This window comes from Mauremys reevesii, linkage group 22 (assembly GCF_016161935.1).
Source record: "Mauremys reevesii isolate NIE-2019 linkage group 22, ASM1616193v1, whole genome shotgun sequence".
Classification (NCBI taxonomy): Eukaryota; Metazoa; Chordata; order Testudines; family Geoemydidae; genus Mauremys; species Mauremys reevesii.
The window spans coordinates 23,659,590-23,680,387 of record NC_052644.1 but is presented as its reverse complement, the minus strand read 5'-3'; the positions used below and the strand labels follow the sequence as shown (position 1 = coordinate 23,680,387).

At 66.6% G+C, this 20,798-nt stretch overlaps 1 protein-coding gene across 1 annotated transcript in view; it reads left to right on the top strand.

Moving 5' to 3' along the window:
- HUWE1 (HECT, UBA and WWE domain containing E3 ubiquitin protein ligase 1) overlaps nt 1–20,798 on the top strand; it is a 65,211-nt gene that overhangs the window by 12,519 nt on the left and 31,894 nt on the right. Inside the window, 31 exon segments of the mRNA XM_039510329.1 lie at nt 2,919–2,989; nt 3,715–3,813; nt 5,406–5,612; nt 6,313–6,465; nt 6,557–6,619; nt 7,263–7,340; nt 7,867–7,914; nt 8,005–8,073; nt 8,375–8,474; nt 8,566–8,666; nt 8,880–9,030; nt 9,268–9,395; nt 9,770–9,910; nt 9,987–10,098; nt 10,658–10,819; nt 10,895–10,996; nt 11,311–11,391; nt 12,269–12,375; nt 13,664–13,841; nt 14,089–14,180; nt 14,709–14,920; nt 15,555–15,612; nt 16,057–16,233; nt 16,680–16,925; nt 17,020–17,153; nt 17,509–17,609; nt 18,170–18,364; nt 18,810–19,026; nt 19,522–19,644; nt 19,818–20,052; nt 20,453–20,683. Coding sequence (XP_039366263.1) covers nt 2,945–2,989; nt 3,715–3,813; nt 5,406–5,612; nt 6,313–6,465; nt 6,557–6,619; nt 7,263–7,340; nt 7,867–7,914; nt 8,005–8,073; nt 8,375–8,474; nt 8,566–8,666; nt 8,880–9,030; nt 9,268–9,395; nt 9,770–9,910; nt 9,987–10,098; nt 10,658–10,819; nt 10,895–10,996; nt 11,311–11,391; nt 12,269–12,375; nt 13,664–13,841; nt 14,089–14,180; nt 14,709–14,920; nt 15,555–15,612; nt 16,057–16,233; nt 16,680–16,925; nt 17,020–17,153; nt 17,509–17,609; nt 18,170–18,364; nt 18,810–19,026; nt 19,522–19,644; nt 19,818–20,052; nt 20,453–20,683 — 4,146 coding nt within the window. The 5' untranslated portion in view covers nt 2,919–2,944.

Sequence of the window (20,798 nt, the reverse complement as noted above, 5' to 3'; positions counted from 1 at the left end):
CGGGAGCCAGGACTCCTGGGTTCGATTGGCCTGTCTGTGCCTTGTGCGTCCCTTCTGTCAGAGGGGGGAAGATCCCATTGTTCCAGTTCTGGATTCCGAGCTTGTGTGGCCGGAAGGCTCCTCTGTGATCGGTCAGTTTGGCCTGACCATGGTGTCTCGAGACATCAGCTGTGCAGATCCTGGCCGGAGGAACTTAATCTAACCCCCCCCCCCCCAAGGGGTGTGAAGAGTTTGGGACCTAAAAGGGACCCTTAGTTCTGTCTAGTCTGCCCTCCTGTGCATTGCAGGCAGTTGGAGCTCGTGTTTATAGAGCATGTGGCTGGTTTAGAAAGGGTAAACTGAGGCACGGGACTGCGTGAGCTGTGAGGCCCTGGTTCCCGGTCCGACGCTCTGTCAGGCTATAATTAATGACTTCCTTGGGGTGGGGAGCAATGCTGGCTGGGCTCCAGAAGGTCAGAGCTCTGAAATTGGCCTTGGTAAAAACGTACGTTTCCCCGGCCTCCAGGAAGGTGGCCTCCTTTGTGTACCCCTGGCAGGTGGGCTAATAAACCTCCCTCCTGGCCCAGCCCCGCTGGGACACGTGGCCATCTGTGGACCTTGCCTGCTGCTCCTTCCAAACACTTGTCCTGGCAGCCTGTGAAGGTGTCTGGCCTCCTGTTCACACCAGCCATAGGACTTCCCTGCATTAATTCCTGCCTAACCTAGAGCCAGTCTCTTCGCTGACTCGCTTTACAGAAAGCGGCACTGGCTGCGCTCCTCCAGTCTGTCTTTCAGTTTTTGAATGTCTCGTCCAGGTTATTCAGTCACGTTGGAAGTGCTGCAAAACCAGGACTCCTGGGTTCGGTAGCGAGTGAGGGCCGTGGGACTGGGACCTGTCGGGGGGCAGTTCCCTGGCCTGTGCCAGCTGAGATCCCCGCGAGCCCTTCATGCCGTGGAGAGAGACGGAGAGGAAGCAGGCAGGGCTCCTAGTCCGTAGGCTCTGAACGAACCGGGGAGTTGCCTCAGGTGTGTCTGGGGGGCCGTTGCCAGCACCGGGACGCAGCTCAGGGTCCCTGTTGTGCACGTGCTGTGGATCTGAGCCTGCACGCTGGGTTTGGGGACCCGAGGCTGCCCCAGCAGCCCTGAGCGTGCCCCCCAGACCCCTCCCACCCACTGCCCCTGCGGGGTTTTTGCACATTCATTGTTCCAGAGCCGGAGCTGTGATGTCATCAGCCGAGGCCAGCCCACTGCCTTCTGGGAGCTGTAGTTCAGGCCTGACTGCGGCCCCGGCTTTGTTTGCAGGGCAGCCTGGCCCTACAGAGCAGATTGCAAGGGCAGGGGTCAGCGGCCAGCCACGTGCCCAGTTTGGGCTCAGGCTTTGGCATGGGGCCCGCGGGGGGGGTCTCCCTCCCGGCTCAGACCGGGGTTCCCAGCACAATGGGGCTCGGCTCCTCTGACCTTTCTCTGCGGGATCAAAGAGCCTGGTCTCAAATGTTGGCTCCCCACGGCTAGACCCTCGGCTGGGATCAAGTGCCCCCCCCCCCAACACCTTCTCCTTGGGGAGCTGAAGAGCTGGTGGCCCTGGAGTATCGCTCGGAAGCCGGTTTGCGAATCCCTTAATCGTGGCCTTCGCCAACCCCTCTCTGACTGAACTGGGCACCTCAGTCCAGCCGTGGTCGCACCGGTGCCGAATAAAGCTTTGCAGGCCGGGGGCTGGGGGAGGCTGCGAAGCCGCTCCTGGGAGGAGGCGCTGTGGCTCCGTCCCCTCTGGGCTGCCCTGGGGGCCGGGAAGCTGTCTGCCTCGCTCTGAACTGGAAGGCTTCTCGTGCAGGGGGAGCTCGGGCTTGGGGTGGAGGGTTTTTTGTTGTTTTGCCATTGATCTGCCTGGGGTGGGTTCCAATCCAGCCATGCCGCTTGCTTGCTGGGCCCTTGTGAGGCATACGGAGCCCAGGTGTTGCCCCCGTTCCCCCAATCAAGGGGGTGCAGTTGAGATCGGGGTCCCTCCCTGCCAGTGCCTGTCCTGAAGCCTGTGCTCCTTGGACAGCTGGCCAACTGCAGCCCAGAGCGAGGGAGCCATTTGGGTGCCCGTGGGTCAGACCCGGCTGGCGGGGGACCATTGGGCTCACCCCACACGTCTCTTCCAGGCCAGCCCAGTCACGGTCGGGGCTGGAGCCTGAATCGAGGGTCAGAAGCCGATTCCTTTCTGAGGGGCTCAGATCCACTGCTGCCGGAGCAGAGACCCACCCCCCTGCCCATGTGCGGGGGTGGGGTGAAAGCGGAGAATGGATCGGAGGGGGAGGGGGCATTCCCAGAACTCCAAGCTATTGGACAGATGTGTGGGCTGGCCGGGGGCGGAGTCAGCTTTGGCTCCGCCCATACGTGGCACTGTTGCCCTGCCCTGGGTAGCTTGGGGGTCACCCTTCCCTGCTCCAGTGGGATGGGCCGCGGGCTGGAGCTGGGCTGGCACAACGGAGGGGGCTCATTTTGTTTGGGGGAGGGGGGAACTGAGTGGCACCCGGTGCAGTGGGAAGACCCCCTGATCTGGGAAGGGGGCAGCACAGCTGGAGTGTGGTGTGATTTAGGGGGACCCTGGTCTCGAGTCAAGGTGGCTGCGGTGTGGGCACATGGCGTCCCCCAATCTTGATTGACTGAGGGTGGGGTGTAGTAGTTAGCGAGGGTTGAGCTGGGAGCCAGGACTCCTGGGTTCTGTCCCCAGCTCTGCCACAGACCTGTGGCCGTTCTCCTTAGACTGCCCCTGAGGGGGGAAGGGCCCGCCTGGGTGCGCTGTCTGTCCAGGCCTGGCATGGTGGGGCCCTGAGCCGGGACACGGGTGCCTGGCTCCTACGGCAGCGCAAACAGGACAAACCCCTCTGCTGGCTGCGAGGCTCCCTGCCTGGCCCCCCCGTGTTCACCGCCCGTTCTCCCCTCTTCTCTTCCAGGATCAGAACGTGGAAAAGAATAAAAAATGAAAGTGGACCGAACGAAACTGAAGAAAACCCCCACGGAGGCTGTGAGTATGGCTGGGGGTTGGAATTTCCGGGCGTGACTGGGGGCTGGAAGGCTCCTGGGGAAATGCCCCTGTTAAACACAGGGGTCGGGGCTGGCTAATGAGCAGAGTGCTGGGCTACTGGCCAGCCAGGCCGTCACGCCGACCGGGAGATATTACCTCTGCGGGCGGGATCTTCCCTTTGCAACGGGATGTAAATCCTCTGGCCTAGGAATTGCTAGGCCACGCTTGGACTGCCATTTTTACTGGGATCAAACTGAATCCAGAGCTGGAGAGAGAACCCAGGAGTCCTGGCTCCCAGCCCCCCCTTACCCCCCTGCTCTAACCACTAGCCCCCGCTCCCCTCCCAGAGCCAGGGAGAGAACCCAGGAGTCCTGGCTCCCAGCCCCCCTGCTCTAACCACTAGCCCCCGCTCCCCTCCCAGAGCCAGGGAGAACCCAGGAGTCCTGGCTCTCAGCTCTCTCGTACTAAGCACTAGACCCAACCCGGTGTGAAAACTGTTGCTCCCTATAGGGGGTGTTCTGGGGGCCCTGCTGTGTGAAGAGGGGGTGCTCTCCCTTGATGCCAGAGGGGTTCAGTCCTGTGGGTCCATCTCTGATGCCCCGCAGACCTGCCGGGTTCTCCCAGCGTGTTGGAAATCAGCCCTGGGGGAATCTGGCCGGATCATCGCCCCAGGCCCGAAGCAGCCTGGTCCCCCCTGACCTGCCTCTCCCCACTTGTCTCCCCAGCCTGCCGACTGCAGGGCCTTGATTGACAAGCTCAAAGTCTGCAACGATGAGCAGCTGCTGCTGGAACTGCAACAGATCAAGACATGGAACATCGGGAAGGTGGGTGTCCGGGCGCTCGCCGCTCAGCTGGGGCCGCCTCTGGCTGGGCACTCGGCTCCTGGGCCAGCCCCAGGCATTGCTGGGGGGTTGGCAGGAATCGGTCACTCGCTGCTCCCAGGGGTCCCCGGCTAGGGGTCTGTGAGAACTGAGGAGAGGAGAAGGTACCACGGCCCCTCCAGGGAGCACCAGCTCAGTGGGTGGGGAATGGGGCTTGGGGCTTTCCCCTCTAGGGGGCGCCGGCTGTGATCCCAGCCGGGGAGTGGGGGCCGCCAGCCGGGCCCGAGACTATTGGGTGGCCAGTGTAAGTGGTCGTGTACGGTTGTGACCATGGTGCCCGGGGGAGCCAGCTGAGGTCACTCAATCAGGGTGAACTGCAAACAGACCGGGGCAGGCGAACCCCAGACACTGGTGGATCTTCCAATACTGAGATTTAGCAGCCAGCACAAACCAGCTTCTCTGCTACCTGCCTAGTACCTGAGGAGTCCAAACCCCGCAGTGCCCAGCCTCAGGCCTCCGCCCAGACACACCTCAGATCGGATGGTGATTCCTGAACATCTTCTCTCCTCATAGAAAAGGAAAGGTTCTTCCCACCCCAGAGGGTCAGCCACACACCCAGGTCCAGCCATAACTTAGATCTTACCCAAAATACCCGCTACAGCCCGTTCTTATTAATGAAGCTAAAATCTCTTAAAGAAAAGAGCGAGCGAGAGTTGGTTCAAAGCTCAATCTACAGACACTGGAATTCAATTCCTGAGGTTCAGGTACAAGCCGAGATGAGCTTGTAGTTGCCAAAAGTCCTTTTAGAAACAGTCCAGAGGTTACAGTCCCATGTCCGTATTCAGGGCGACCCCAGTCAGTGACTGGGGATCTCAAGCCTTGTGGCTTAAGGTTTCGCCCTTTTGGACCCCAGGGCGGCTCTGAGGTGCAGCCGGATCGTGGCCCAGGGTTTTTATACATTTCCTGCAGCCTTTGGGCCCGAGAAAACAATCGGTTTCACTCGCCGCCTCCCAGCCATGCTGGCAATTAGCCCAGGGTGATTTATCCATCAACCGGGTCAGATACAGGTTACCACGACCTGCAGAGAGAGACAGACAATAATACTATTTCCCTCAAGGATCTTCCTAAACGTTAATGGGCCTTTTCTGATCCCTGAATCGACGCCACAGCGATAGACCAGACTTGTTTGCTCACATGGCAGGACCTGAGCAAACCTCCCCTTGTACCCCTAGCAATGCCCACCGGCTGCATGTCCCAGCTCGGGTCAGTTCCAGACCTTCCGAACCAGGCTGGGTCAGGCTGGGGGGTGATTAACTCTCTCTGGCCCCGTCACCCTCCAGTGAGAGGTTATATTACACTCCTGAGGTCACAGCGGTTAGAGCCTCCCATCTCGGGCCTGGGGCTGTGTGGGGGGAGAGCCGTGTAGGGGCTGGGGGGAGCCAGGACTCCGGGGTTCGCTGGGGCTGGGGGGAGCCAGGACTCCGGGGTTCGCTGGGGCTGGGGGGAGCCAGGACTCCGGGGTTTGCTGGGGCTGGGGGGAGCCAGGACTCCGGGGTTCGCTGGCTGCTCCCCTCACCCCCATCTCCCCCCTCCAGTGCGAGCTGTACCACTGGGTGGATCTCCTGGACCGCTTTGACGGCATCCTGGCCGACGCCGGGCAGACGGTGGAGAACATGCTGTGGATGCTGGTGTGCGACCGGCCGGAGCGGGAGCAGCTCAAGGCCCTGCTGCTGGCCGTGCTCAACTTCACTGCTCTGCTCATAGAGTACAGCTTCTCCCGGCACCTCTACAGCTCCATCGAGGTGGGGAGGCAGGGCCCCTGGCTCTCATGGGAGGGGAGTGGGGGCTGGGAGCCAGGACACCTGGGTCCTCTCCTGGCTCTGGGAGGGGAGTGGGGGCTGGTGGCTAGAGTGGGGCGGGGGGCTGGGAGCCCGGACTCCTGGGTTCCGGAAGAACTTCTTCCACCAGCATAGTGCTGTCCACACCAGCACTTAGGTTAGTGTAACTTGCGTCACTCAGGGGGTTGGACTAGATGATCTCCTGAGGACCCTTCCAACCCTAATAATCTATGATTCTCTCCTGGCTCAGGAAGGGGAGTGGGGACTAGTGGTTAGAGCACAGGGGATGCCCTGGGAGCCAGGATTCCGGGGTTCTCTCCCTGGCTCAGGAAGGGGAGTGGGGGCTGGTGGGTTAGAGGGGGGGGGGGCTGGGAGCCAGGACTCCGGGGTTCTCTCCCTGGCTCAGGCTGGGGAGTGGGGGCTGGTGGGTTAGAGCGGGGGTGGGGGCGGGCTGGGAGCCAGGACTCCGGGGTTCTCTCCCTGGCTCTGGCTGGGGGTGGGGAGGGCTGGGAGCCAGGACTCCAGGGTTCTCTCCCTGGCTCTGGCTGGGGAGTGGGGTTGGGGGGGCTGGGAGCCAGGACTCCGGGGTTCTCTCCCTGGCTCTGGCTGGGGTCCCCCGGCTCTGAGCCCCGTGCAGCGTCTAACCCCTCCCGCCGTCCCACAGCACCTGACCACGCTGCTGGCCTCCTCGGACATGCAGGTGGTGCTGGCCGTGCTGAACCTGCTCTACGTCTTCAGCAAACGCTCCAACTACATCACGCGCCTGGGCTCCGACAAGCGGGCGCCCCTGCTGTCCCGGCTGCAGCACCTGGCCGAGGTGAGCGCCCCACACGCTGCAGGGGGCGGGGCGGGGCTGGGGGGGCTCTGGATGTCACTAACTCCCCCTCTCCTCTCCTCTCCTCCTGCAGAGCTGGGGCGGCAAGGAAAACGGCTTTGGACTGGCCGGGTGTTGTAGAGACTTGCACATGGTGGTGAGTTCCCACCCCGGCTTCCTTCTCTTCTGCTAGCCGGCCCTGGCACGCCCTGAGCTGTGGCTTCCAGGCACCTGAGCGCCTGGCCCAGGGTGCTGACAGATTCCGCACCCCGAGCCCTCATGGGCGGAGTTCCTGGGGGATCCCCAGTGCTGCCCCACATCACTTGTTCTCGCCTGGACGCCTGGGTTCTCTCCCGGCTCTGGGAGGGCAGTGGGGTCTAGTGGGTTAGAGCTGGGGGGCTGGGAGCCAGGACTCCTGGGTTCTATTCCTGGCACAGGGAGGGGAGGGGCGGTCTAGTGAGTTGGAAGGAGGGCTGGGGGCCCGGACTCCTGGGTTCTCCCCTGGCTCTGGGAGGGGGTTCCTTGTAATGGTAGCTGCTCCGTCTCCCCTCCCTGAAGCAGCAGCACACGGCGCCCTGCCAGGGTGGCTGGCACACGAGGCTGGTGCTCTGGACTCCTGGCTTCTAGTCCCAGCTTGGCCTGCGTGCCTCAGTTTCCCTCTTGAGGGGGAACTCTGAGAGGCGAGAAGAGCGGGGTAGCTGCCGGCGCTAGGTGGGGGGTGGGGCTCTCCCCGGTCTGGGAAGGGGCAGGCCGGCCCCTGCAGTCCTCTGACCCCCCCCCGTGCTGTGCTCTCTATGTAGAAATACCCACCCAGTGCCACCACGCTGCACTTTGAGTTCTATGCAGATCTGGGCACCGAGGTCAAAGTGGATAAAAGGGTGAGTGTCCGGCCGGGGAGGGCTGAGCCCCTAGGGGGAGACCCCAGTGTGGGGCTCGGGGGGGCGGGGGTGGAATCGTAGCTTGAAAGGCCCTGGAATGAGGCCAATTCCGGGGGGCTCTGGCTCCCAAGCTCTGCCCTTAGCGCCCTGAGCTGTCAGCGCTCATCCGGGAAGGGCAGGTTTCCTTAGCCGTGCCCACAGCGCCGGGGCGCCTTCCCCCCCTCAGCAGCTCATGGCCCGCCGTGCCCCCCAGAGCGAGGTGGGACTGGGAGCCAGGACTCCTGGGTTCTCTCCCCGGCTCTGGGAGGGGAGTGGGGGCTAGTGGTTAGAGTAGGGGGCTGGGAGCCAGGACTCCTGGGCTCTATCCCTGGTGCCAGGAGGGGCGGGTGTGGGGGAGGTTGGAAGTCAGGACTCCTGGGTTCCATCTCCTAGCTTTTGTGTGGGGAGACTGACCAAAGCTGTGGACAGCTCCCCTCCCAGTTCCCACCCGCCGCCCCCTTAACGCCGCCCCCCCCTTCCTTTGCAGACGACCAGCAACACGCTGCATTACATCCACATAGAACAGCTGGACAAGGTGAGGCTTTGGGCCTGGGGGCGGGGGGGGGACGGGACGTGGGTGTGAAGCTGCCCGGTGCCGAGCGCCTCCTCTGGTCTCCTCCTGCAGATTTCAGAAAGTCCCTCCGAGATCATGGAATCCCTCACCAAGATGTACAACATCCCCAAGGACAAGCAGGTCAGTGCCAGGGCATGGCTGGGGGGGCTGGGAGCCGGGGACAGAGGAGGGGTCCTGGGGGGCAGGACTGCTCTGGGAGGGGGGTGGGGGCCGGGAGCCAGGACTCCTGGGTTCTATCCTCAGCTTGACTTGACTCTGGGAGAGAGCCCGTGCGCCTCTGCCTCAGCTTCCCCCCCGCCCCCCATCTCCTTGGGGGCAGCCTTGGGGGTGGGGGGGAGCTGTGCAGTGCCAGGAAGGGTGGGGCCCAGTTGTGGGCTGTACCGTAACCCCCCCCAATACTCTGTCCCCCGCCCCGCTCCAGATGCTGCTCTTCACACACATCCGCCTGGCGCACGGCTTCTCCAACCACCGAAAGCGGCTGCAGGCTGTGCAGGCCCGGCTGCACGCCATCTCCATACTCGGTAAGGGGGCCTCTGAGCCTGGCGCCGCTGGTGCCCACGTGGCCTGCTCGAGCTGGCTTGGGCCCTGACGCGCTGCCCTCTGTGCCCGCAGTGTACTCCAACGCCCTGCAGGAGTCGGCCAGCAGCATCCTGTACAACGGGCTGATAGAGGAGCTGGTGGACGTGCTGCAGATAACGGACAAACAGCTCATGGTGGGTGTCACCGGGGGGGGCTGGTAACCCCATGGAGTCGGGGTACCGGGGTTCTCGGGGTGCCTGTGCTTGTCGGCCGCACTCACATGGGAGGGGAACCCAGCCAGCCGCTGATGCAGGGCGGCCTTAGCGGCTGTGCCTCAGTTTCCCCCCAAGGGGGCTGGGAAGCCGGGGCCAGGCTTGGCGTCTCACGCCCCTCGTCACCTCACGCAGGACATCAAGGCAGCCTCCTTGAGAACCCTCACCTCCATCGTGCACTTGGAGCGGACCCCGAAACTCAGCAGCATCATCGACTGCACGGGAACCGCCTCCTACCACGGCTTCCTGCCGGTCCTGGTGCGCAACTGCATCCAGGCCATGATCGGTGAGCGGGGGCGGCTGGGGGAGAGCGGGCCGGGCTGGGGAGCGGCGGGTGGGAGTGGGGCTGGGGCCAGGCTGGGGGAGCGGCTGGTGGGGCGGGGGCCAGGGCCGGGGGGGGACTGGGGGCGGGGAAGCACGGGCAGGCTGCGGGGAGCAGGGGCCGGCGGGGCTGGGGGCAGGGCCGGGGGAGCAGGGGCCGGGGCAGACCCGGGCGAAGGGCTGACCAGGGTGTCCCTCGCAGACCCGACCATGGAGCCGTACCCTCACCAGTTCGCCACGGCCCTCTTCTCCTTCCTCTACCACCTGGCCAGCTACGACGCGGGCGGGGAAGCGCTGGTCTCCTGCGGCATGATGGAGGCCTTACTGAAGGTGACGTGGGGAGAGGCCTCTGTCCTCTAGAGGGCGCCGGCTCGGGGAGGGGAGGAGGTGGGGGACAGGACATGGGGCCCCAGCTCCCGTCTGGCCGAAGGGCACAGAGCTGGCTGGCGCACTGGGGGGGCTGGGCTGCAAAGGGCTTCTGCCCTCCCTGGACCTTGTCCCGGAGCCGGAACTGCCGACCCCCGGACGGGTCCTGGGTTCCCAGGTCAGGTGGCAGGGCTGGCTGGGACGGTGGTGGTCTCGGCTGTCCCCTCACGCTGAGCAGGCCGCACTAGGGGGGTTTCAAAGCCCCGCAGGGGTGGGGGGGCGCGTGGCCCCTCCTCGGCTCGCTCCGGGACCAGAGATCTCGCTGCTCCCCCCGCCAGGTGATCAAGTTCCTGGGGGACGAACAGGACCAGATCACCTTCGTGACCCGGGCGGTGCGCGTGGTGGATCTCATCACCAACCTGGACATGGCGGCCTTCCAGTCCCACAGCGGCCTCTCCATCTTCATCTACCGGCTGGAGGTAACCAGCCCCCCGCCGCCTGCCCCCCCGCCCCGACCCCCCCGCCCGGCCCCACTGACGCGTGCTCTCTCCCCAGCACGAGGTGGACCTGTGCCGCCGGGAGTGCCCCTTCGTCATAAAGCCAAAGATCCAGAGGCCGCCCACCGCCCCCCTCCAGGAAGGGGAGGAGATGGAGACGGACATGGAAGGTAACTGGGAACGTGGCTGGGCCGTGCGTTTCACCCCCATCGCCCAGCAGGTCTGCCCTGTCTGCGGGCGGGCTCGGCGCTGCGGCCGAAACCCCGGGGAGATGGGTGCTGGCCAAGCTGCAGGTCTCCTTCATCTCCCGGGCAGGGGTTTGGGATTGAAAGAGATTCCCAGAAGTCTTTGCTTCCAGCCCCCCTGCTCTAACCCACCAGCCCCCACTACCCTCCGAGAGCTGGGGAGAGAACCCAGGAGTCTGGGCTCCCAGCCCCCCCGCTCTAATCCACCAGCCCCCACTGCCCTCCCAGAGCTGGGGAGAGAACCCAGGAGTCCGGGCTCCCAGCCCCCCTGCTCTAACCACCAGCCCTCACTGCCCTCCCAGAGCTGGGGAGAGAACCCAGGAGTCCGGGCTCCCAGCCCCCCTGCTCTAACCCGTAGTCCCAGGGATCTCAGCCCCAGAGAGGTGGCGGCTCCATGGGGCTGGAAGGAGTCGGGCGCCGGCACGGTGCCGGGGAATTCGGGGGTGGTGGTTACCGGTGTGGAACATTCCGTGTCCCCCTGCAGTGTCGGACGTGGCCATGGAGAGCAGTCCGGGCCCTTCAACCTCAGCGGAGCCCCGGCCGGAAGCGGCGGCAGTGGTGGTGGCGGAAGCGAGGACGCCGAGCACCGTTGCCCCCAGCTGCAGCACCGGCGGCACGGCCAGTGCGGTCGTCGCCCCCCGCAGCGGTGGGTTGGGCTGGCGCGGGCGGGGGGGGTCAGTGAGCAGTGGCCCGGGTGCTGACCTCTTCCCCCTGTCCGCAGGCGTGCAGTGTATCCCGCAGCGAGCCGCCCTCCTCAAATCCATGCTCAACTTCCTCAAGAAAGCCATCCAGGACCCCGCCTTCTCGGACGGCATTCGCCACGGTGAGGGGGCACCTGTGGCGGGCGAGGGGTGGGTGGGCGCAGGATCTGAGCTGCCTATCTCCTCCTCTGTCCCCTCCCCCACCAAGAGAACCCAGGAGTCCTGGCTCCCAGCCCCCCTGCTCTAACCACTAGCCCCCACTCCCCTCCCCGCGCCGGGAGAGAAGCCAGGAGTCCTGGCTCCCAGCCCCCCTGCTCTAACCCACCAGCCCCCACTCCCCTCCCCGCGCCGGGAGAGAACCCAGGAGTCCTGGCTCCCAGCCCCCCTCCTTTCTCCCTGTTATGAAGTGTGTCTCACGGCCCCTCTCCCCTGGCAGTGATGGATGGCTCCTTGCCTACCTCTCTGAAGCACGTCATCAGCAACGCGGAGTACTACGGCCCGTCTCTCTTCCTGCTCGGTGAGTGACGGGACAGGGCCGGGGGCCCTGCTCCAGGGCGATGCCTTCCCGAGTCCCCCCTCCAGCTGCCCTTCTGGGTGGGTGGGAAGCCACCCTGTGTCCACGAATCCTCCGCAGAGCCGGGGCGAGCGGCCTGGCGTGATCCGGGGAGCCCAGCGGTTATCTGAACTCCTGCTGCGGCCGGCTCTGGTGCCCACAATTCAAGGCGGACGAGGAGAAATTGGGAGGGGGGGGGTCGGCACCGGGCAGCGGCGGCTGGCTGGCCCGCTGGTGCCTTGGGCTCAGATTCCCCAGCTGTCGAAACAGGGGAACGACCCCGCAGAAGTGAGCTCTGTGTTAGCCGGTATCCCCAGCGCAGCCTCGCGATACGGCCTCCGGACTGGCTGCCCTCGTGCGGGGCGAGCCCTTGCCCGGCTGTGGTGGGACACAGCGGGCGGCCTGCTGCTTGCGCGAGTTAGGGTAGCGTGTGGAGTCAGACGGAAACTGGGGTGCCCTGACGTACAGCGCCTGGCGCAGGGCGGGAGCTGGGTGCGGCTCATTAGTGTCCAACTTCCCTGACCGCCGCACCCCATAGCTGAGCCAGGCCCCTAAAAGAGGATTCTCTGGGGCAGCCCAGGCTGTCAGATGGTCTGTCTCCAGCCTCCCTGATGCTGCAGAGGAAGGGAATAACTAGCCCCATTGGGCAGGAGGGGAGGGGAGGGAAATTCCTTCCTGACCCCCGCAGAACCCTGGCTGAAGCCCTGAAGCATGAGAGTGGGTGAGTCTCGTTTCAGTGGGCTCTCTCCCGAACGGGTGGCGGATCCCTGGCTGGGGGGCGTCTCCGAGAGGAGTGGGGCAGCCGTCCCTCACCCCCCGTGCTCTCTCCTCCGCCCTGCAGCCACCGAAGTGGTGACGGTCTTCGTGTTCCAGGAGCCCTCGCTGCTCTCCTCGCTGCAGGACAACGGGCTGACGGACGTCATGCTACACGCCCTCCTCATCAAAGACGTGAGCCCGGCTGCCCCACCGTCCCCTCGCCCTCGCCTGGCCGGCACGCGGCCCCTCCCCCGGCGGGCGGGCGGGCTGTGGGTCCCTTCGGCTGGGGCTGGGTTCCCGGCTGAGCAGGGCCTCCGGTGCCTTGGCCGGGGACTGAACCATCCGCCTGGCGTGTGCTGAACAAGTCCCTGTGGTGGGGTCACTCTGGGCCCCCCCTTCACTGGCCCTCTGTGCTGGCTCCCGGTGGCCCTTGGGAGGGCGTGGGGGGGGGCAGCTGACCCCCGCCCCCGTGGCTGACTCGGCTCTGGGAGGGCGTGGGGGCAGCTGACCCCGCCCCGTGGCTGACTCCTCTGGGAGGGCGTGGGGGCAGCTGACCCCGCCCCGTGGCTGACTCGGCCTTGGGAGGGCGTGGGGGCAGCTGACCCCCCGCCCCCGTGGCCGACTCGGCTCTTGGGAGGGCGTGGGGGGGGCAGCTGACCCCGCCCCGTGGCCGACTCGGCTCTTGGGAGGGCGTGGGGTTGGGCAGCTGACCCCCCGCCCCCGTGGCTGACTCGGCTCTTGGGAGGGCGTGGGGGGGTTGGGCAGCTGACCCCCCGCCCCCGTGGCTGACTCGGCTCTTGGGAGGGCGTGGGGGGGTTGGGCAGCTGACCCCCCGCCCCCGTGGCCGACTCGGCTCTTGGGAGGGCGTGGGGCAGCTGACCCCCCGCCCCCGTGGCCGACTCGGCTCTTGGGAGGGCGTGGGGGGCAGCTGACCCCGCCCCGTGGCCGACTCGGCTCTGGGAGGGCGTGGGAGCTGACCCCGCCCCGTGGCCGACTCGGCTCTGGGAGGGCGTGGGGTTGGGCAGCTGACCCCGCCCCGTGGCTGACTCCCCTCTTGGGAGGGCGGGGGGATGGGCAGCTGACCCCCCGCCCCCGTGGCTGACTCGGCTCTGGGGGGGGGGTGGGGGGGTTGGGCAGCTGACCCCCCGCCCCCGTGGCTGACTCGGCTCTTGGGAGGGCGTGGGGGGGTTGGGCAGCTGACCCCCCGCCCCCGTGGCCGACTCGGCTCTTGGGAGGGCGTGGGGGGGGGCAGCTGACCCCCCGCCCCCGTGGCCGACTCGGCTCTTGGGAGGGCGTCGGGGGGGGGGGCAGCGGACCCCCCGCCCCCGTGGCCGACTCGGCTCTTGGGAGGGCGTGGGGGGGATTGGGCAGCTGACCCCCCGCCCCCGTGGCTGACTCGGCTCTTGGGAGGGCGTGGGGGGGGATTGGGCAGCTGACCCCCCGCCCCTGTGGCTGACTCTGCTCCCCCCCCGTCGGGCAGGTCCCGGCCACGCGGGAAGTCCTGGGCTCCCTCCCCAACGTGTTCAGCGCCCTGTGTCTGAACGCCCGCGGCCTCCAGTCCTTCGTGCAGTGCCAGCCCTTCGAGCGGCTCTTCAAGGTGCTGCTGTCCCCGGATTACCTGCCCGCCATGCGGCGCCGGCGCAGCTCCGACCCGCTGGGTGAGTACCGGGAGGGGGGGGGGGGGCGCTCACCAGCCATCCCTGGGCTCCTAGGCCTGGCAGTGGGCATCGGATGCTTTTCTGGGGGAAGGGACTCACAGCTAGAGAACCCAGGAGTCCTGGCTCACCTCCCCGAGCTGTGGCCAGACCTGACAGGCTGCGCTGCCCCAAGGGGGCGCCCCAGCCCGTGTGGGAGGCTGGCGGCTCTGGGGCTCTGGTCGCGCACTGAGCCTGCTCTGCCCTGCAGGGGACACGGCCTCTAACCTGGGCAGCGCCGTGGACGAGCTCATGAGGCACCAGCCCACGCTCAAGACGGACGCCACCACCGCCATCATCAAGGTACGGGGGGGGGAGGAAGGGGGGGCGGATCTGCCCCCACCCGGGTCCCCCGGGCCCTGGACTCGCCCGGCCTGCGGGGTCGGGGCGGGGCGGTGGCACTGCCGTCCTGCAGCGCTGGTTGTCGTGGGTCCGTAGCGCGTGGCTCTGACCCCACCAGCCCCCTCCGGCCCCGCCCCGGGCTCTGGCCACCATGAGGAGCCATTTGGCTAGTGTCACCAGGCTTGAAATCCTCGTGAGCCCCTTCGCTCCTCCCCCCCGTCCCTCCAAACGCCCCCTCCTGGCCTTCCCCCCCCAGCGCTTCGGTACGCGCCGGCCAGGCCAATCCGTCCCTTGGGATTCCGTCTGTCTCTGGGTCTCCTCCCTCTCCCTGTCTGTCTCTCCGACCTCACCCTGGGGTCGGCAGCCCATGGGAACGGGGCCCCCCTCGTCTCCCCCCCCGCTGCCCGAATCCCCCCAGCGTCGGGCGCTGAGCAGCTGGGCTCCTCCCCGGCGGCCCCGGCTCACTGCGCCGTCTCCTCCCCGCCGCAGCTGCTGGAGGAGATCTGCAACCTGGGCCGGGACCCCAAGTACATCTGCCAGAAGCCCTCCATCCAGAAGGCCGACGGCACGGCCACGGCCCCGCCGCCCCGCTCCACCCACGCGGCCGAGGAGGCCTCCAGCGAAGACGAGGAGGAGGAGGAGGTGCAGGCCATGCAGACCTTCAACGCCACCCAGCAGAGCGAGGCGGAGCCCGGCCAGCAGTGAGTGCCCCCTATCCCCCCTACCCCGGTGGCCAGAGGGCCCCAGAGCCGGGGGTAGAACCCAGGAGTCCTGGTGCCCAGCCCCCCCACTCCCTTCCCAGAGCCGGGGGTAGAACCCAGGAGTCCTGGTGCCCCCCCCCGCTCTAACCACTAGACTCCACTCCCCACCCCGAGCCGGGGGTAGAACCCAGGAGTCCTGGCCCCCAGCCCCCCCCCCCGCTCTAACCTAACATGTGAATTAGGCCCCAATGGCTCTGCTCCCAGAGCACAGCCAAGCTATCCCCACCTTGATGATGATGATGACGGGGTGGGAGAGGCCATGGGGGTGGTGGTGCAGAGGAGAGGGAAACTGAGGCACGGTGGGGGGAGATGGCTTCCCCCGAGAGGAGGCTACGAACATCCCAGCCCCCTAGAGTGGCTTGGAAGCTGCTGTCCTGCCCAGGGAGAGGTGGGGGCAGATCTGGTCCTGCCACGTTTCGGGCACGGCAGCGCCCTGGCCGCTCACGGGGGGTGTGTGGGAGCCAGATGCCGCGTGGGTGCGAGATCTCCATGCTGGGGGCTCCGGATCCCACCGCTTCCCCTCAGCGCCAGGCTGGGCGAGGCGCTAACTGGGGCACTTCCCTTCCTCTTCCAGGGTGGTTGGGACGGAGGAGCGAATCCCCATCCCCCTCATGGACTATATCCTCAACGTGGTGAGTTGGGCAGGGCTGGGGGGACGTGGGGCCCCTCGCCAGCTGGCCCCCTGGGCGAGATCCCCTGCTGGCCTGTTACAGTGCCCGGGGCAGGCTCCCACCCGCATGGTGAGGCTCGTGAGGGGGCCAGCGTCTGTGCCACGCTCCAGGGAGCAGCTGGGCCGCGGGTGCGAAATCACGTTTCCTGTGCACGGGGCTAATCTCCCCCCCCCCGTCCATCTGTCCACCTTGGGGGGGCCCCCAAACCTCCAGTGTCCTTCGGTCCCCTCCCCTTCCCATTCACCTCTCGGCTGAGCCCGACGGAGTGGGGGGGGGGTGGGCGGGGACTGCATCCCGGGCCGACGGGCGGGGATCGGGCGGGGACTGCGCCCGGGCCGACGGGCGGGGGATCGGGGCGGGGGCACTGCGCCCCGGGCTGACCCCCTCTTTCCCCCCCCATCCCAGATGAAATTCGTGGAGTCCATCCTCAGCAACAACACGACGGACGACCACTGTCAGGAGTTCGTCAGCCAGAAGGGGCTGCTGCCCCTGGTCACCATCCTGGGCCTGCCCAACCTGCCCATCGACTTCCCCACCTCGGCCGCCTGCCAGGCCGTGGCGGGCGTCTGCAAATCCATCTTGGTAAGGGGGGGTTGGCGGGGCTGGGCCGGGGGAGACACAGCAGGTGGGAATGGGTCTGCCCCCCCATTTTGGAAATCGCTCTCCCGGGGCTCTGAGAGTACTTGGTACCCCAGATCCTTTCCAGCAGGGCCGGGGTCCTGCGGAACTCCCTGCCACCGGGAAACGAGGCCGAGCCCTTGAGGGGAATTCCACGTGGAGGCCGGCACCTGCGGGGGTTGGGCAGGAATGGGGGTGGGACCACAGCCCTCCGTGGGCACCCCAGCTCCCATGGTGCATCTGGTTCAGCAGAATCAGCGTCTGCCCTCAGGGTGGGCAGAGGGCAGCTGGCAGCGACTCGTGGCACCTCGCGTCTCCCACCCCAGCTAGCTGGAGTCGGCCACGAGTCCCACCCCAGCTCCAGGGCCGGGGGGCCCTGGGGGGGACTCACCCCGCTCCCTCTGTTCCAGACGCTCTCCCACGAGCCCAAGGTGCTGCAGGAGGGGCTGCTGCAGCTCGACTCGATCCTCTCTTCCCTGGAGCCCCTGCACCGGCCCATTGAGGCGCCGGGCGGCTCCGTGCTGCTGCGGGAGCTGGCCTGCGCGGGCAACGTAGCCGACGCCACCCTGTCGGCCCAGGCCACGCCGCTGCTCCACGCGCTGACGGCCGCCCACGCCTACATCATGATGTTCGTCCACACCTGCCGGGTGGGCCAGGTGAGCCGGCGGGCGGGCGGGTGGCTGGGGGTGGTGGGGCCCACCTGGGCCGGGCGGCGGGCTGAGTCTGCAACCAGAGCTCTGTCTCTTCCAGAGCGAGATCCGGGCCATCTCGGTGAACCAGTGGGGCTCCCACCTGGGCCTGAGCGTTCTCAGCAAGCTGAGCCAGCTGTACTGCTCCCTGGTGTGGGAGAGCACCGTCCTGCTGTCCCTCTGCACCCCCAACAGGTACGGGGGGTCCGCCCCCCACACTGCTCCAGCCTGGCTGCAGACGCTGCTTCCGGCCCACGGCCGCCCCAGAGTGTTCGGAGCAAAGGGGCAGCTGCAGCTGTTGGGGTGGGGGATAACGGGGTCCTGGCTGGGGCTGGGGTCTAATCCAGCTGTTGGGGGAGGTGCCGGGCCGGGTGGGCCCACGGGTCAGCTGGGGGGTGGGGGGGGCAGGTACCGGCCCGGGGGGGCCCACGGGTCGGATCGGCGGGTGTGGGCGGGTGCCAGGCTGGGCGGCTCCCCGGCTGGATCGGGGGGAGGGGGTGCCGGGCCAGGGGGGCCCACAGGCCTGACGCCCCCTTGTCCCTATTCACAGCTTGCCGACAGGCTGTGAGTTCGGCCAGGCCGACATGCAGAAGCTGGTGCCCAAGGAGGAGAAGGTGGCACCCAACGCCCCCCAGGGAGCCAAGAAAGCAGGTACGGACTCGGGGACAGGGCGCCGGCAGGGAGCTCCCCTCAGCTTCTCCACATGCAGGTTCCTGGGCCCTGGCTCTGGGCGGGCACTGGGGCCTAGTGGTTAGAGTGGGGGGTGAGAGCAGGGATCCCGGCATGAACAGAAGAACGGCCGTACCGGGTCAGACCAAAGGTCCATCTAGCCCAGTGTCCTGTCTGCCGACAGTGGCCAGTGCCAGGTGCCCCAGAGGGAGTGAACCCAACAGGTGATGATCAAGTGATCTCTCTCCTGCCGTCCATCTCCACCCGCTGACAAACGGGGGCCAGGGACCCCATTCCTCACCCAGCCTGGCTACTAGCCATTAACGGACTTAACCTCCATGAATTTGTCCAGTTCCTTTTTAAACATTGTTATTGTCCCGGCCTTCACAGCCTCCTCAGGCAGGGAGTTCCACAGGTTGCCTGTGGCTGCGGGAAGAAGAACTTCCTTGGATTTGTTTTAACGGCTGGGGCAAGGTCTGGGGGGTTGCTGGTTAGTCCAGGGCTCAAGCCCCACCCAGCACTAATTCTTTCCCTCCCCCCAGAAGGTGAAGCGGAGGCAGTCGCAGGGGGGAGTGTGGAGCCCCCAGCCCAGGGCCTGCTGGAGGGGATCGGCCTGGACGGAGACGCGCTGGCCCCCATGGAGACGGATGAGCCCAGCACGGCCGACGCCAAGGGCAAGGCCAAGATCACGCCGGCCATGGCGGCCAGGATCAAGCAGATCAAACCCCTCCTGTCGGGTGAGCGACACAGACGCCACTGGGACGCCTGGGTTCTCTCTCCAGCTTGGGGAGGGGAGTAGGGTTCAGTGGTTAGAGTGGGGGGGTGGGCTGGGAGCCAGGACTCCTGGGTTCTCTCTCTGGCTCTGGGAGGGGAGTAGGGTTCAGTGGTTAGAGTGGGGGGGTGGGCTGGGAGCCAGGACTCCTGGGTTCTCTCTCTGGCTCTGGGAGGGGAGTGGGGTTTAGGGGGGCTGGGAGCCAGGACTCCTGGGTTCTCTCTCTGGCTCTGGGAGGGGAGTAGGGTTCAGTGGTTAGAGTGGGGGGTGGGCTGGGAGCCAGGACTCCTGGGTTCTCTCCTCAGCGCTGGCGGGGAGGGAAAGCAAATCCTCCATGCCAGGGGATTGCAGGGCCTTGGGTAGTGCCCGGTGTTGGCTGTCCGCTCACCTCTGCCCCATGCCCCCCCCAGCCTCGTCCCGGCTGGGCCGCGCTCTGGCCGAGCTGTTTGGGCTGCTGGTGAAGCTGTGCGTGGGCTCCCCGGTGCGCCAGAGACGGAGCCACCACGCTGCCAGCACCACCACCGCGCCCACGCCGGCCGCCCGCTCCACTGCCTCGGCCCTCACCAAGCTGCTGACCAAGGGGCTCTCCTGGCAGCCCCCGCCCTACACCCCCACGCCGCGCTTCCGGTGAGTGTGAAAAGCAGGTGGTTTTGGCTCCCCGCGCGCCGGGTACAGGTCACAGGTTGGAGCCCCTCCCCCTTAGTTCAGTGTGGTTCAGGTGTTCACTGGTGTCACCAGCAGGGAGAGGGGCTCTGGGGTGCAGGCGACAAGCCAGCTCTTGTGGACGTGAGGGGTGAGGCTGTGTCTGATGCCTGGGCATTACGCAGAATTACAGCCTGTTTCAGGAAGAACCTTACAACATGTAGCGTTACTGTGCCCGTGTCGCCGGGACAATGATGTTCAGCGGATTATGACTTTTCAAATAACACCTCACAAGTTCATTAAGTGGTGAACTTAATGGTATAGACTGTCACAGGGGTGTGTGTTGGGGCCAGGGTCTGATCCCTCGGGGAGGGCATGGGTGTGGGGGCTGGATGGGAGACGGTTCTGGTCTGCCAGGTGGGAGGGGGGGCTTGGGGGTGTCCCCAGCGCGGGGCTGACCTCTTTCCCCACCCCCCACAGGCTGACGTTCTTCATCTGCTCGGTGGGGTTCACGTCGCCCATGCTGTTCGACGAGCGCAAGTACCCCTACCACCTCATGCTGCAGAAATTCCTCTGCTCCGGTGGCCACAATGCCCTCTTCGAGTGAGTCCGCGGCAGCCCTGGGGCCGGAGCCGGGGGCCAGCTCGGTGCTGAGGGGGGAGTGGGGACGAGTGATTAGAGCAGGGGGGCTGGGAGCCAGGACTCCTGGGTTCTGCTCCCCTGCGTGTGGGGGGATCCCAGCCTGGGACAGACCTTTAACCTGCCCTTACCCACAGGACCTTCAACTGGGCCCTCTCCATGGGGGGCAAGGTCCCCGTGGCCGAGGGGCTGGAGCACCCGGACCTGCCGGATGGGACGGGGGAGTTCCTGGACGCCTGGCTCATGCTGGTGGAGAAGATGGTGAACCCCAGCACGGTGCTGGAGTCGCCCCACGCTCTGCCTGCCAAGCTGCCGGGCGGGCAGAACTACCCGCAGTTCAGCGCCCTGCGCTTCCTGGTGGTCACCCAGAAGGTGGGTGCCGAGGCCGGTTGGCACCGTCCGGGCCGCAGCGGTGTGACTGCCACAGCCTGGGCCAGTGGCTCGCAGAGCGCGGAGACAGTGGGGTGTCCGTCCCCGTCTCCCCTGCCGGCCCGTTGCTCGGTCTGCGGCATGAGATGGCGCCAGGCCGTATGCCCCAGCTACTGGGGATGGGCATGGGGGATCCTTGCCCCCCCCTCCTCTGCCATGGGGCCCTGTCAGCCCCACCCAAGGAACTGGCAAGAGAGAGCATGTCAGGTCAGATGCTGTGGCTCTTGGGTGAGGGGATATGGGGGGGGTCCCACTGCTACCCAGCAGTGCTGACTGGTGTGGGGGAGGGGGAAATCCCACTGCTGCCACCAGCGGAGCTGCCACTAACTCCTCTGCCTCTCAGGCGGCCTTCACCTGCATCAAGAACCTGTGGAACCGCAAGCCCCTGAAGGTGTACGGGGGGCGCATGGCAGAGTCCATGCTGGCCATCCTGTGCCACATCCTGCGGGGCGAGCCCCTCATCCGCGAGCGCCTGGGCAAGGAGAAGGAGGGGGCGCGGGGGGAGGAGGAGGCCGGGCAGGAGGAGGGCGGAGCCCGGCGGGAGCCCCAGGTCAACCAGCAGCAGCTGCAGCAGGTAGGGGGTGATGCCGGGGCTGGGAGCCTGGGTTCTCTCCTGGCTTGGGGAGGGGAGTGGTGGGTTGGACGCCTGGGTTCTCTCCTGGCTCGGGGAGGGGAGGGGGGGGTTGGGG